We start from the raw sequence: 15,881 nt of genomic DNA, 5'->3' as shown, positions 1-15,881 counted from the left end.
AAGATCAGGTGGTAGCACAGCTGGTACAGCTGCTGTCTTACAGCATCAGCAATCTGGGTTCAAGCCTGACCTCGGTGCTGTAATGTGACTGTGTGGGTTTCCTCCCAGTCCCAGAAGCTGGTTAAAGGGAGATTAATTGGCCACAGTAAATTTCCCAGGGCTTGTAGGTGAGTGGGTAGAATCTAGGAGCGAGTTGATGGGAATGTGGGAAGAATAGCCAACAGGGATAAATTGGTTGGAGAATGGGCTTGCTCTGTGAATCGGCATGGACCTGATAGGCCAGTTTCATAAGGAAATATGGAAAATGTGCTTTATATTAAGGCTTAGAAACTAGAAAGGTTATTTGATCACTGTTATCATATCACCACTTTAAAATTTTTCATAACAAAAACCACAGGAAGCACCATCTTAGTTTTAAATACTTTAATATTTGATAATTCAGGTCAGGGTAGGAGAATGTTCTCAGGTTTTTCGTACAACAACAGTGTTTACAGTACAGAGCAATACACAAGCCATCTAAGACTGGCATTTCTACATCAGAGAGCAACGGTGGACACACAGCAAGCATATATTCCGACAGAACTGTTAGATGTGAACCTTTGAAGTTGGTCATTAGCTTTATCATGTTTATAGCACAACTATCTTTAAAATGAATGAATGTAATTAACAAACAACTGACTGACAGGGCACTGTGATCACACAATTCTGGCCGTCAGTGGTCTCACCCTTTTGTTTCCCGCTTTTGATGGTGAAGGGCCCTAATAAATCAATAGACCACATTATCTACACAACACAGAGCCACACCAAGGAAATCCCAACCTGACTTGGGCACAGTATGCAAAGAGTTGAGGGTACGATGAGGTGGAAGGGTGGTGGTGGTGGTGGTGGGAAAATGGTGGTTCTCTTATCATATCCAAAGTTCTCTGCTGCAAACTGTGCTTGTCTGAACTACAAACATGGTCTTGATCCCTTTTCAAACAAATCAGACTGCCAGCGCACACAGTGTCGAAAACTGCAAGGGGAGGTTGCTTTTACCAGTGTCAATTGAAAATTAACGAGGGGGAGAAAAGGTCAGAGGTGTTACAGCCCAGAACTTCTGCAGCAAGGATTTTTCTGCCAGTTAAGTCATGATTTTGAGAAGCGGGTTCATCATTTCAAGGCCTTTGGGTTTGCATTCAGGTAGTGTCTTTCAAGTCCTCTGCACGTAACATATCCAGAACCAATAAGCATATTTCTAAGTGAATCACTATTATATAAGCCAACAAGACAGTTTGAGACATAGTCCCACAAACAGTAAACTTATGAGTAACCAATTGATTCGTTTTTATTGTTCTCTACCATTACATCAGGAACTCTACTCTTAGTCTTTTGATTGGACCACAGGCCTTTGACAATGTTCTTTGATTACCCATTACACTATATTGTGTAGCTGTAGGAGGTAAAGTAGTCTCATTCACTCTAACAACTTGGTTTAAAAAGTAGTTATGTTACTGACAACAATCTATTGGGTAATGACGGGGATTTGTAGTGATATCATACTCAAACTCTCAGTGAGATCTGAGATGGTGTCATATTGCACCATACAAAAATGCAAGATGGATAGGAACATCTGGCCTTCAACATGAAGGTACGCCAACTCTCCAGTGGTACTCAAGTCTCATTTGACTAGATGAGGTGAAGCTGAAGTGGAAGGTTTTGCCAGCAAAGCTTCAGGAGTAGGGCAACTCGGATACACTGGGGAGCTGAGAGGCCAATAAGATTATTTAAACAGTGACATTTTTGACTAAGTCAATATATTAGGTGGAGCAAATCAGGAACCAAATACCAACATCATTTCTCACTCCGACAGGATAAAAGGAATGAAAAATTTTAAACTTTTAGAATTAGTAATCATGTGACAAGTTTAGCCTTTGACACAATGGATGATCTTCCAAAGGAAAACTCCTCCCCGTAACCTTCCTCCGCAATGATGAAACGTTGCTCCACCAAAAGAAATAAACTTAAAATTATTACTATGAGTTAAGCAACCAATTTTCAACTGCTCACATGAAATTAGCAGTACCAATTAAGTAGCTAACAGTTCTCTTCTTGGCTGTTTTTTGTACAGGTGACTAGTCAGAATTTTCAAGTGGTAGAAAACTCACTTATGCAGATGTTTATCCAAGAAAGTGTTTGAACTATTAACTCTGTTGTCATTTATTAAAGTCAAGGTCCAGAGTATTCAGGATCCCCATCTGGGCTATGCATAGACACCATTGTCAAATTAACCAGATTCATGTGGCTTATCTAAATTCACCCATCCACCAAGATCTCTCAGTTGAACATCCAAATATTTCTTAAGCAATCCACACCGTTTTTGTTTCTACAACTCTTATTTCAAGTTAATTATTCTTTCAGGGTGAGATTTCCAATATCTGTCATAAAATTTCCTTGACCTAATTTGAGCCCATGTCCCCTTATTCTATTCTGACAGTACATTACTTCAGGTGAAACCGTTAACTTTCTCTTAACAGTTTGTCTCTCAACAAACTGTTGAGATGTAAAGCCCCAATCTTCCTAAGCCTGGCTCAGAATTAACCCTGGACACTAGGGTTAGAGGTCAGTGGGCATAATGAGGAATTTGGCCTTAGGGCTGTAATGCACAAAATACCATTTCCTCATTAGGAAAGAGAAATGGATGTAATGCTCAGAACCTGTGACCAGAGCAGAGTTTTGATTATTTCCTCCAACTTGGAATTATAGATTCACAGAGAGACAGAACACAAACAGCCCCTTCACCCCATCAAGTCTGTGCTAACCACCAACATTGACCCCAGTTTTTTCCTCTATACACTCTCATCAACCACCACCCCCACCAGATTCTACAACTCACCTATAACACAAAGGGAAATTTGTGGCGAATAATTAACCTACCAGTCTGCAAGTCTTTGGGATATGGGAGGAAACTGGAGCACCCAGAGGAATCCCACATGGTCACAGGGAGAACATGCAAACTCTACACAAAAAACCTTGGAAATCTCACCTTGAAAGAATAATTAACTTGAAATAAGAGTTGTAGAAACAAAAAACCAACAGCACCGAACCCGGGTCTCTGACACTGGGAGGTTGCGGCTCTGCTCGCTGAGCCACTGAGATGCCCAGTATTTGCGATATTTGTCAAGAAGTTGAGCTTGGTGTTTGTTCACCTGTACTGCATGCATATTTATCATCAATTTTAATAAAATTCTGAGATTTCTTTCAACTTGGTCTTTAACTAATTCATCTTGCATTTTAACTACAAAGTGAAACACTTCCCAATGTCTCATTAATGCATCTTGTCCAGGTCACTGCCTTATTAACAGGTCATTCCTACTTTGGTATCACATGCAAAACTGACCACTTTGCATTCAACTTCCGAATCCAAGTTACTGACACAAAAGAAATACTCCAAATCCTACTCTGACCCAACTCCTCCAAATAGTATTCATTGGTTCTTCTCAGTCTATCAAGAGGTCCCCAGATTGTACGGACAAAGAAAAATATATTATGGTTTACTGTAAATTCCCAATTAAGAATAAATCGCAAGTTAGGAAACTGACCAGAGAACCCAGTAACTGAACTAACAAGACAAATATGAAGGTAATCATAATGACGGTAATAAAGTTATCATTCTGTCACGGGAATATTTTGCCTTGCATGTGTACACGGCTTCTTAGAAGACAGAAACAAAGCAGAACTAGTTAATGCTGACTGGAGTTCCTCTGGTTAACCAGTGTGTGGGCATCGTTAAATTACCAGCTGACTGTCATTTCCAGTTTTACTCTACAGGAGATGTGGGGTAATGTATGTGCAAGGAAGTAGGTGTATCCACCACAGGTAAAATGCAAGCTCTCAGCTACAAGGCAATAACTCTATAAAGGATGAGATACTAAGGAGCTATATCCATACACAGACTCAAATCCAGTTATATCACATCATAAACAAGAGAGTTTAATTCTTAATTAAAACAAGTCTACTTGCTCTTTCACATGAGAAAATGTTTCTGCCATTACAAAAATTAGTCGATTTATAAACTTCTTTGGGATCTAGTTTCTGGAACCCACAACAACTCACAGGATTCTGGTCTTTTCTTCCTGCCTCTGCTTCATTCTACATTTCCAGTATTCAGTTAGATCAGCCTGGTGATGAATGGACACAAAAAAAACTTCTTAATTAAAGTGAAACCTGTTTACAACCAGTGCTCAGCCAATTTAGTGTTAAAAATACAAGAAAATAGTGAGAGAAAACTAAAAGAACAAAGTGGCTTTTTGACTCTTCTTTCAAACAGGACATAATCTATGGACTTGTACACAAACTATTGAGGGCACGACTGCATAAATATTTTTCAACCCATGACAAAAGTCAAAGGAATAATGTTAAGTATCCATTGCTGCATCATTCAGTCCTGGGCTGCTGTGTTGCAGTTAACTTGAGCAACTTGAGAAGGACACTTGAGGCAACTTTTTTGAGAATGAGGAGCTTCAGCTTTCCGATCCTCTGCTCAGTGTTCTTCCCTTGGGTAGCTGCAACTTGCCTCCGGCTCACCTGTGCTCAGGGAAGGGTGGGGGGGTGGGGGGGGGGGGGGCGGGCGGAGAATTAGGAAGGGGAAAGGGTGGCCTTCTTTCAGTAAAACCAAGAAGTGCTAGCCTCTGCCAAAGCATTGAAAAAATACCCCAATGCTTCAGAATATTCCCCATAAAAAGCTTCCGTGTTAATATCACTCTTTATTCTTCAATTAGCACTGATGGAAAGGGGATGGTACACACCTCCACAGGCATTAAATTTGAAAGCTTTGTGTATGTTTCCCAATAAATAAAAATCATAGAATGATACAGCATGGAAATGGACTCTTTGGCCCACTGAGTCTGTGCTTACCCATTTAAACTAACCATACATTAATCACATTTTCCCACTGATTAGAAAGGTTCACTGAATATCAACGGTTAACAGGATTCATCAGTGGAGTTACCCATGCATTTGTAGCGTTAGGTACAAATGTATGGGTAAAAGGATGCCTAGTTAGTCGATCCATTTCTGCATGGAGGCTGGGCCAGAGCAGGGAAGATCCACAGCAATGGTATTGAGCACTCATAGGAAGCAGTAAACATTATTCACATACAAATACCAGGCATTTAGTCAAAGGGAGACCTCATCTTTATGTAGCTGGGCCTTGAGACTGATTTCACTGCAATAGCATCACTCATGTATGATACCCACGCAGAATTTGAACAGGATCCCACTGGCCAAACTAAATTTGGAATCTTGACTCATTTCCCCCTCACCCTCCCGCCCCCAACCTGAAGAGAAGCAGAAGATTTGAAAACCAGATCGAAGAGGCAGGAGTTTCTTTGGACAACTGCACGTATCTCTGTAAATAACAATCTAACCCACTAATAGTTTTGTCAGTATTCTCATGTGAAAGCGCTGTTGAAGAAGAGAGCACGACTTGGAGTACATATACTACGCATCATCTCCAAACACATCGTTCTGTTTGCGTTTCATGTTCTCAAAGTCGAAGTCGGTGCCTGTCATCCGTTTGTAGATGCTCTTTATGTCATCGCAGGTGGTCTCAAAGTGGGTGGTTGCATCATAAGAACTAGAGATAAAAATCTGCAAGCAAAGTCAAAGAACGAGCACTTAGATGGTCGTGGAGACACAAGAGAATGCAGCAGCTGTAATCTGGAGCAAAAAACAAACTGCTGGAGGAACAGTGGGTCAGACAGCATCCGTAGAGGCAAAAGGGATGGTTGAAAAAGTCACTGAATACCAATAGTTAACAGGGTTCATCAATGGAGTTACCCATGCATTTGTAGTGTTGGGAAAAAGGATGCTTAGTTTGACCTGAGACGTTGACTCTTTGCCTCCACAGACGATGCCTCAACCACACAGTTTGTTTTTTGCACTTAGATATTCATTCTTATTCTTGTTTGTGACCCTCAGCGAGTTCTATTGCAATCTCAGGTTCCAGATGCCCAAGATGATGTGGTCAGTTGACAATCATCTACAAGATAGTGCTTGTAAGCTAATTGTAAAATAAACAAATATAGTTCTCCTTCAGCAAAGTTTTGACCACCACTTCTTCCTTCCAGAAAAAAAAAACAAACCAAAGCCAAACTAAAACCAAACCAAAATGAGGGGCATGGATAGGGTGGACAAGTAATATCTTTTTCCCATTATTGAGCAATCCAGTACCAGAGGGTATGCATTTAAGATGAGAGGGGGTAGGTTCAGAACAGACGTAAGGGGCCCTTTTTTTTTACTGAGAGTGGTGGATGCCTGGAATGCGTTGCCTGATAGGGTGGTGGAGGCAAGTTCACTGGGGGCTTTTAAGAGGGGCTTGGATGGGCACATGAATGAGAGGAAAATAGAGGGATATGGGCATTCTGTGGGTAGGAGGGAATAGCTAAGTCAGCACAACATTGTGGGCTGAAGGGCCTGTTCTGTGCTGAACTGTTCTATGTATTATTGCAAAGTTTGTGCTTCATTTCATCAGTGTTCAGCAACAACCAACTCATGGCTCACCCAAAGTCTCTCTCATCTTCTTCTCCACTGCTGGGGGCCTTACAAGCTGCAGAATGATGTGTTAACTCACAAAAATGGAAATCATTTGAGATCAGTTTCCTCTTCATAGTTACTGGTAAATCTTTCCATCCCACGTACTTTAAACAGCTCGTTCATTGCAAGATTGTGATTCCTTTGAATTTTGCATCCAATTGCTGTGCAATTTCTTTTCCAGGTTGCACATTTCCTTATGACATACAAGATCATTTAGCCCATTGAGTCTATACTAACTCAGTGCAATCTCATTCCCCAAATAATTTATCCCTGTTAAATATTCTCCCCACAAGTGCTACCATTCAACTACACACTTGGGGCAATTTACAGCAGCCAATTAACCTACCTACCTGTATGTCTTGGCATGTGGGAGGAAACTGGAGCACCCATGAGGTCACAGGGAGTATGTGCAAACTCCACACAGACAGCACTGGAGGTCAGGATTGAACCTGGATCACTGAAGCTGTTAAGCAGCAGGTCTACTAGCTGCTCCACTGTGCCAGTCCATTTAGTACAACAGTAAACAGGGATGAACAATGAGCTCAGATGAGAACTCAAATTTTATTGATGCTCATTTCACCCATCAATATGTCATAGCTCATGGTTATTAAACCCTTTAATGACAACCCTTTCACGTTCTAACCTAGAACATTGTATCAAAGTACAAGGCAGAATCTGCAATCCACAATTTTACACACCAACATAGTGGGCAACTTGCCAACCAATACAATGGTTACAAAATGGTTCTCTCAGCAAATCCTCAAGCAGGTGGTACAAGTTTCAAGATAGTCAGTCACACAAATCTGCATGCCTCCGCTCTCAACAAATATTCAAGCAGGTAGTACAAGTTTCAAGATAGTCACACAAATCTGCATGCCTCTGCTCATCAATTTCTCTTCTTGGCTGGGCTGCTTCTCCAAACCTCTCAATAGAAGGAATGGGGAGCCACTGATGTGATCTCAGCCAGTGCCCGTGACCATTAACCAAAAGGTCTGCGTGCTTGAACTGGTGGTTTTAGTTTTGTGTTTCTTCACAGTAGAGAACAAAGATCAGAGAGCCTTACCAACTGATAAATACCAGTGGTTTCAGATATCTGAATTTAGGTCTTCCAGTTCTATGACTGATGGAAAGCCATGTAAAATGGCTGAATTCCTGGCCACATTTCCATAAACTTAATTTGGAGTTTCAGCATATTCTAGAGTTGCTAATTAGTTAGCTACTTATGGAAGAAACCCATTTTCATTCATGCAAATATCAACTCCCTACCTGACTTGTTTTTCCATCATCTGTTGGCTGGTACAAGTCACTGATTGAAACAAATCTGGAAAGATAAAACCCAAATTAGAGGTTTTGGATGTTTAATTAAATAACAAAACCTCAGCTAAAGAAAACATACAGCAATCTCATGCCTTTAACACAGCATTTCAGGAAGCATTACGAAACCAAAATATGAAACTCATTCTACTAGGGTAGATGAGGACAGACGACCCAAAGATTCAAAAAGAGTTAGGTTTTTAGTTCAAGTCAGGAGGAAAGAGGTGGAGGTAGAGAAATTTAAGAAGCGACCATAGGACTTGACTGCTGAAGTGTCAGTTAACAATGAAGAAGTTAAGTTCAGAAACAATTTAGAGGCCAGAATTGGAGAAGGTAGCCAGAGAGGGATTTGAAAACATGGATGACAATTTTAAAGTAGAGACTTTAAACAGGAGCCAGTATGGGTGATAAGTAAACAGGTCTTGGAATGTTAAGTCACGGCCAGAGTTTTATATAACTCAGAGATGGGGCAAGGTGGAATGATGGAGACCAGGTAGGAAGGCATGAGGAGGTTTTGTGAAACAGACTGCAGTGCATTGATCAAGGGATTGTTGCAATCTCAGACAGGGAAGTGCCTTACGATTTGTCAATGGGTTCCAGAAGCTCCAATGCTGGCTGAACCTCCTTCTCAGGATTGCTGGTCTCCACAGTGGTGCTAACGATGGCAATATACTTTCCTTCAGCTGCCACGTTGTGCGTGTACGACATGAGGCAAACATAGATATCTAAAGAAAGAATTGATTTGTTGATATTTTCCATAAAACATAAGGAAAAGTTAACTCAGCAAAAATTAAACAATCATTCCCAACTTTTCCCTTCCTTTCAACAGGTCATACATTTCTGTAGAAGTACAAGGCAGGCACCAGCAGTCCTGTGACTACCTGAAGCCACTTATCCTCGTGTTTAAGCCTGGACACCGAGCAACAGAACGTTCAACTGCATGGAGTGAGATTCTGAGACACAGGCAAATTATGACTACTGGTGATCCATTAGGTTTGAGAGTTTCAAGTGTACTTCACTCTCATTAACTCATCCAATGAAGGCCAGTGGTGGATTGACGGATTGCTGGAAGTTTGTTGCTTTAGCAGGGGCTGATGATTGAAACTTCGGTCTTTCGTTCTGCACCATTTACCCACCGTGACATCAGCAGAGTCTTTACTGACACTTTCAACTGTGCTGATATTCGTGTAATTGCTACCCAAGCCTACACATTTCCTTCTCCCTTATTCTAGATGTAAATTATGTTCCTTTAAACATTACCTGACTTCCTGTTAACCTGCATCTGTGGAATGATGATCTGACAGGAATTACAATCATTAGTGTTTTTGATTGGATGGCTGAGGATGCAAATGACCCTGATGACCTTCCCGACTTTCTTCACCAGCGTGGGTGCGTAACTGGGATCACAAATCAGCTGCTTGCAACGAGCAATCTGATAATGCAAGAAAAGGAAAAAGACCTGAAATAATAATTTCCAAACAAGTAACCCTGATATTAAAATCCTTGAGCCAGCTGCACCAGAACCGCAAGAAATGTTTCATTCTCATCAAAAAAAAGTTTTATTCTCAAAAATCTACATGATACATAAAGCATGAAGAAAATTCCTTATTTGAACTGTTGTGCTGAATTCACATTTACATTAGAGTCACACTACCTACAAATGGTGAAAGATATACTTGGCTTTATTTAAGCTCTTAATTGAAAGGACAAAGTCCAACAAACTCCCACACTCCACACTATACTACACATCTAGATCCACTAGTCTTTGTCAGTCCTGAAGCTTTCCTTTGTTCTCCAAGTGCCAGACTTGCTCCCTCTTTGCTACTGTTGTCCCCCAGGGTTTCTCTGTAACGCCACGATCTCACGCTGTTCCGGGATTCAGCACGGAGTGAAAGTCCATTTCCAGGACTCATCTCCCTCCTACTCCTCCTGTTCTCCTCCAATGAGGTGGTAACACATATAGTCCAGTATACACAGGAAGTGGTAACAGTTCAGTACAGGTTCCACCCACCCTGTCTTGTTACAGCTGGGCTGTGGGTTGCCACAGTAACACAATCATTTTCCACTACACTCATTGCTTAACATCACAGTCACCATCAATAAGCCAATCAGGTACAGAGGAGCAGGAAATTGATTGTTCCTAATAGTTAATACAAGGTCGTCACTTCCAAGTGGATCTTACATCTTGGGTACTTTGCAGTCTTAACCTAGGCCTCCAGTTTTCCCTTATTGCCACCAGTAACAGCGAGCTCTTCTGCAAGGCCGTGGATGCCAGGAAACATGCCCTAGAATCAACCCACTGTTTATCTCAGTGCAAGCAGATGGCCACATTGCAATAATTTGGCCCGGGACCCTAAATCTCAATAAAGTGAGCCAACTTCACAATTTATAGCTGCTGCTTAGTGAAACCAAGACCCTGTTACATTGGACTACTGTCTCGTAGAGAATCAGAGCATTGTGGAGCACAGAAATGGGTCCTTTCAGCCCACCTCACCTATACCGACCGTGTTGCCCATACATACTGACCCCATTTCCCCACATTAGGCCCATATCCCCCTATGCCTTTCCTATCCAAGTACCTGTCCAAGCATCTTTTAAACATTGTAATTGTATCTGCCTCAGACACCTCCTCTGAGGCAGCTTGTTTCAGATATTCACCACACATGTGAAAAACATACCCCTCAGATTTTTTTCTAAATTTATCCCGTCTCATGTCAAACCGGTGCCCTCTAGTTACCTCAGGTCGTACTAGTTCATCCTATGATTAACCCTGGAGATTCACCCATTCACTGAAGTCATTATCAATCTCCTTGCTTATATTTTTTTGGTATTCTCAGAGAACTTCATAGACTATTAACCATATGCTGCAATCTCCAAACGTTGGTTCCAATTTAAAGCAATGTCCATTCTTCTGTTCTGCGATGGCTGGTTTAACCCTCTGACTACCACAGAACATGGAACTGCCTTTACCCAACAAGTGTTTCACCATCCCAGTAACTCTAATCAATAAATCACACCTGCCTAAAAAGGAATGTCTTTCTCTCATTACTAGAGTATTCAGCAAAGAAATGCACCACTAAAATAGAAAGCTGTCAGCAATTTTACAACACGGCCAAATGTTTCACCTTGCCCACTCCCCTCTCCACACTTAGTCTAGATGCGGGGTTTCAACCCAAAATGTTGACAATTCCTCCCTCCCACCCCCAGTGCTGCTTGACCTACTGAGTTTATTGGTGCACCATTGCACTTCTTTCTTGCCCCATATGTAGATCTGCTTTGGACAAACATTGCTGTGATGAACCACACAACTCCATTCAGCTGTATCGTGTGACCATCAGAGCAGCAAGAGATGAAAATTATAGAGCAACACACCAAGTGCTGGAGAAACTCAGCAAGTCAGGCAATTTCTATGGAGGGAAATGGACAGTTTCGGGTCGAGACCTTTCATCAGGATCTCGACCCGAAACGTCGACTGTCCATTTCCCTCCAGAGATGCTGCCTGACCCGCTGAGTTCCTCCATCGCCTTCGTGCGTTGCTCCAGATTTCCAGCACCTGCAGTCTCGTGTCTCCAAAAGATGAATTATAATTGTGTTAGGAGCTAATTCCTATATTTGCAGGGAACACTTTAACTCACTCTATTACAAAGTTCCCAAGAGGATGTGTGCCAGCAATTTCAGTGCTGCTGTTAGGTTTGTACCAAGCTCTTCAATGGGAAACAAGCCACTGGGAAAAAAAAAATCAATCCACACTGTTCTCACACATTTCCTGGTAGCCGTGTGACAGGATAAAATATCCCCTGAAGGTTAAAAGCAATTTATACTAAGATTAATATGTTTACAACATTCATGTTCTGAAAGTGAACAGAAACAAGCACAGAAGATAGTTGCAAACAGCATAGAAAAATAAACTGAAAAGTGGAGGGAAAAAAAAAATCAAACTGCTGGAGGAACTCAGTGGGTCCTGATGAAGGATCTCGACCCAATACGTCAACCATCATTTTGCCTCCACAGATGCTGCTTGACCTGCTGAGATTTGCTCCAGATTCCAGCATCTGCAGCGTCTCTGAAGGTTGAAAGGGGGTTTGAACAGCAGACAAATAATGAATACATGAATGGGGAATGCTGAAAGATTATAATGCAGAAAATATAAACAAGGAGGTTTTTGGAAAAAAATATTTGACATGATCAACCATACATTTCTACTTCCAGGCAAACTCAGTGCTTTTAAAAAAAAACTCTGAAACACCATCACATTCAGAAAATCCAGAGCCACCTGTAAAAGAAATTAGAGCACCAACACAATGCCAAAGCAACAACAAAATCTACACAGATTTCTGTATCTTGGTACAATTCTCTGAAAAGATCAAGGTGAGTCAAATTCATCTTTTGTTGTAAAGAACAAGTTTCACTGCTCATTAATGCAGTTCAAAATTTGTTTCTCCCTTCCTCACCTTGCCACAGATATAACTATCTTAAGACATGACAGAATAATCATGCTCAGCTAAGGCATGTACCACACACAAGAAGATTCTTAGAGACAGGATTTATGGGCGCTTGTGGAAGCATAGGCTGATTAGGGACAGTCAACATGGCTTTGTGAGGGGCAGGTCATGCCTCAGCTCTTTGAGGATATGACAAAGCACATTGGTGAAAGTAGAGCAGTAGATGTGGTGTACATGGATTTTAGTAAGGTGTTTGATAAAGTTCCTCATGGAAGGATCATTCAGAAAGTCAGGAGGCATAGGGTCCAGGGAAACTTGGCTGTGTGGATTCAGAATTGGCTCTCCCACAGAAGACAGAGGGTGGTGGTAAATGGAGCGTATTCTGCCTGGAGGTCGATGACCAGTGGTGTTCTGCTGGGAGCCCTGCTCTTTGTGATTTTCATAAATTACTTGGATGAGGATGTGGAAGGGTGGGTTAGTAAGTTTGCTGATGATACAAAGGTTGGTGGTGTTGTGGATAGTGTAGAAGGTTGCTGTAGATTACAACAGGATATTGACAGAATGCAGGCCTGGGCTGAGAAGTGGCAGATGGAGTTCAACCAGGAAAAGTGTGAAGTGATACACTTCGGGAGATCAAATTTGAAGGCAGAATACAAGGTTAATGGCAGGACTCTTAGCAGTGTGAAGGAACAGAGGGATCTTGGGGTCCACGTCTATAGATCCTTCAAGGTTGCCATGCAGGTCGATAGGGTTGTAAAGGCGACGTATGGTGTGTTGGCCTTCATTAGTCGGGGTATTGAGTTCAAGAGCTGTGAGGTAATGTTGCAGCTCTATAGAACTCTGGTTAGACCACACTTGGAGTATTGTGTTCATTCTAGTCACCTCATTATAGGAAGGATGTGGAAGCTTTAGAGATGGTGCAGAGGAGATTTACCAGGATGCTGCCTGGATTGGAGAGCATGTCTTATGAGGATAGGCTGAGTGAGGTAGGGCTTTTCTCTTTGGAGAGGAGGAGGATGAGAGGTGACTTGATAGAGGTGTACAAGATGATAAGAGGCATAGATCGAGTGGACAGTCAGAGACTTTTTACCAGGGCGAAAATGGCTAACACGAGGGGACATAATTTTAAGGTGATTGGAGGAAGGTATAAGGGGGATGTCAGACGTAATTTTTTTTTATATATACATAGAGTGATGGGTGTGTGGAATGCACTGCTGGCAGAGGTTGTGGGGGAAGATGTGTTAGGGACATTTAAGAGACTCTTAGATAGACACATGAATGATAGAGAAATGGGGGGGCTATGTGGGAGAGAAGGGTTAGATAAATATTAGAGCAGGATAAAATGTCGGTACAACATTGTAGGCTGAAGGGCCTGTATTGTGCTGTAATATTCTATGTACAATTCCAAAGTACTTATAACACAGAAACATGCCATTCGTTAAACCTGGGTTACTTTAGCATTTTTGCTCCAAACAAGCTTCCTGCATTATATTGGCTCTGTTTAATGCATTCACCCAACTACTCCACATTGAGTCATATGGCATGGAACAGGCCATTCAGCTCACCACTTCCACTCCAGCCGATGGGCACACGTCCATATTAATCCCATCTTCCAGCACTTGGCCCACTGCCTACTATACCTAGGTGATTTAAGTGCTTGCCCCGACACTTCTTAAATGCTGTCAGTGACTCTGCTTCCACCACTCTCTCAGGCAGTGTATTCCCAGGTACTCACCACTCTGTGGTGAAAAAAAGTCCCCCTCAAATCTCCTGTCTCCATTTCACTGCTGATAAGGAGAGAAGTTTCCTGCAGTGTACCCCATCTATACCCCTCATACGTTTTATATAACACAATGCCTCCTCTCAACATGCTCTGCTCCAGGGAAAACAGAGCTAGCTTCTCCAGTCTCTGCTCATAACTAAAACGCTCCATCCCATTCTGAATTATACCCAAATTCTTTTTATTGAGTTTAATGGAGACAGGTTGTTAACATGGTTAGTAAGTTTGCAGATAATACCAAAATTGGTGGTGTAGCGAAGGTGGTCATCTAACATTACAATAAGATCTAGATAAACTGCTTAAGTGGGCCAAGGAATGGAAGATTGAATTTAACCCTGACAAGCGCAAAGGGTGGCATTTTGGCAAATTAAACCAAGGCAGGACATACACAAACGTTAGGGCCCAGAAGAGCGTTGTAGAACAGAGACACCAAGGGATACAGGTACATCGTTCCCTGGAAGTGGAGACACAGGTAGACAGGGTGGCGAAGAAAGCATCTGGCACACTTGCGTTCATCGGTCAGGGTACTGAGTACAGGAGTTGGGATGTCATTTTGCAAGTGTGCAAGTCGTTGGTGAGACAGCACTTGGAGGATTGTGTGCAGTTCTGGTCACCCAGCTATTGGGAGGACGTCATTAAGCTAGAAATATGCGGAAAAGATTCATGATGATGTTACTTGGACTGGAGGGATTGAGTTATAAGGAGAGGCTAGATAGGCTGGAATTTTTTTCAGTGGAGCACAGGAGGCTGAGGGGTGACCTTACAGAGATGTATAAAAATTATGAGGGTGTGTAGATAAGGTGTATGGTCGTAAGTCTTCTTCCCAGGGTAGAGGAGTCTTAAGCTAGGAGACATAGATTTAAGGCGAGAGGCAAAATATTTAAAAGGGACCGGAGGGGTAACTTTTCCCCCACAAAGAGTGTGGTGGGTATATTGAATGAGCTGCCAGAGGAAGCTGCAGATGCATCTACAATTACAATGTTTAAAAGACATTTAGACATATCCATGGATAGAAAAGGTTCAGAGGGACATGGGTCAAATGCAGGCTAATGGGACTAACTTGGATAGATACCTTGGTTGGCATGGATAGGTTGGGTTGAAGGGCCTGTTTCCATGTTGTATAACTATGACATTGGAGTTCTGGCCACCCAATCTTTCTAACCCATTCCTTATAGGCTCTTAGTACAAACTGATACATTCACAACACTTACCTCCCCTTCAGACTTAACACCAACCACACGCCCCTTTTCAAACACAATTTCATCCACCGGTTTGTTGAGCATATAAGTGCCCCCATAGATGGCACTCAGTCTGTTTAAACAAAATGTGAAACAAAGACACATCATAACCAAATCTTCCAAAACAAACTCATTGATACCTGAACATCTATTCATCTCAAGCTTTATAACGAGACTGGCATTTGATGGTAAAATCATACTTTCCACCAGCTTGCAATGCTGAACCAAGTGACTGACTACTGTAGAATAACAACATGACAATTTCCAGATTGTAGCTGGTAGACCCCTCCGTGCAAGCAGCCTGGACATTATTGATCCAGATGGACTCGTACACAGCCCTATATACCTCACCATCATGAGGCACTAAATGAACAAACATTAATGAACCTAAAAATAATGATGTTATAGGAGAAGAACAGAGGCTATTCTGGAAGTTGTATTCCTGATGTATTATTATCGTATATGGAGAAACTTTCCAATTGCTTTAAAAATACATGTCAAAACAGACGCAGTGCCAAAACTAGGTGCCAGAAG

At 41.9% G+C, this 15,881-nt stretch overlaps 1 protein-coding gene across 1 annotated transcript in view; it reads right to left on the bottom strand.

Annotated features, from left to right (window-relative positions):
* Positions 1–408: 408 nt before the first annotated feature.
* LOC127571372 (rab GDP dissociation inhibitor alpha-like) overlaps positions 409–15,881 on the bottom strand; it is a 51,235-nt gene continuing 35,762 nt past the window's right edge. The window contains exons 7-11 of the mRNA XM_052017687.1: positions 15,321–15,420; positions 9,148–9,319; positions 8,468–8,612; positions 7,840–7,894; positions 409–5,628 (exon numbers count right to left, since the gene is read on the bottom strand). Of these exons, the coding sequence (XP_051873647.1) occupies positions 5,479–5,628; positions 7,840–7,894; positions 8,468–8,612; positions 9,148–9,319; positions 15,321–15,420 (622 nt within the window). The 3' untranslated portion in view covers positions 409–5,478. The remainder of the gene's footprint in view (positions 5,629–7,839; positions 7,895–8,467; positions 8,613–9,147; positions 9,320–15,320; positions 15,421–15,881) is intronic.

This window comes from Pristis pectinata, chromosome 6 (assembly GCF_009764475.1).
Source record: "Pristis pectinata isolate sPriPec2 chromosome 6, sPriPec2.1.pri, whole genome shotgun sequence".
NCBI classification, from domain to species: Eukaryota; Metazoa; Chordata; class Chondrichthyes; order Rhinopristiformes; family Pristidae; genus Pristis; species Pristis pectinata.
The sequence above is the reverse complement of the archived record's forward strand: the minus strand, read 5'-3'. Positions and strand labels throughout refer to the sequence as shown.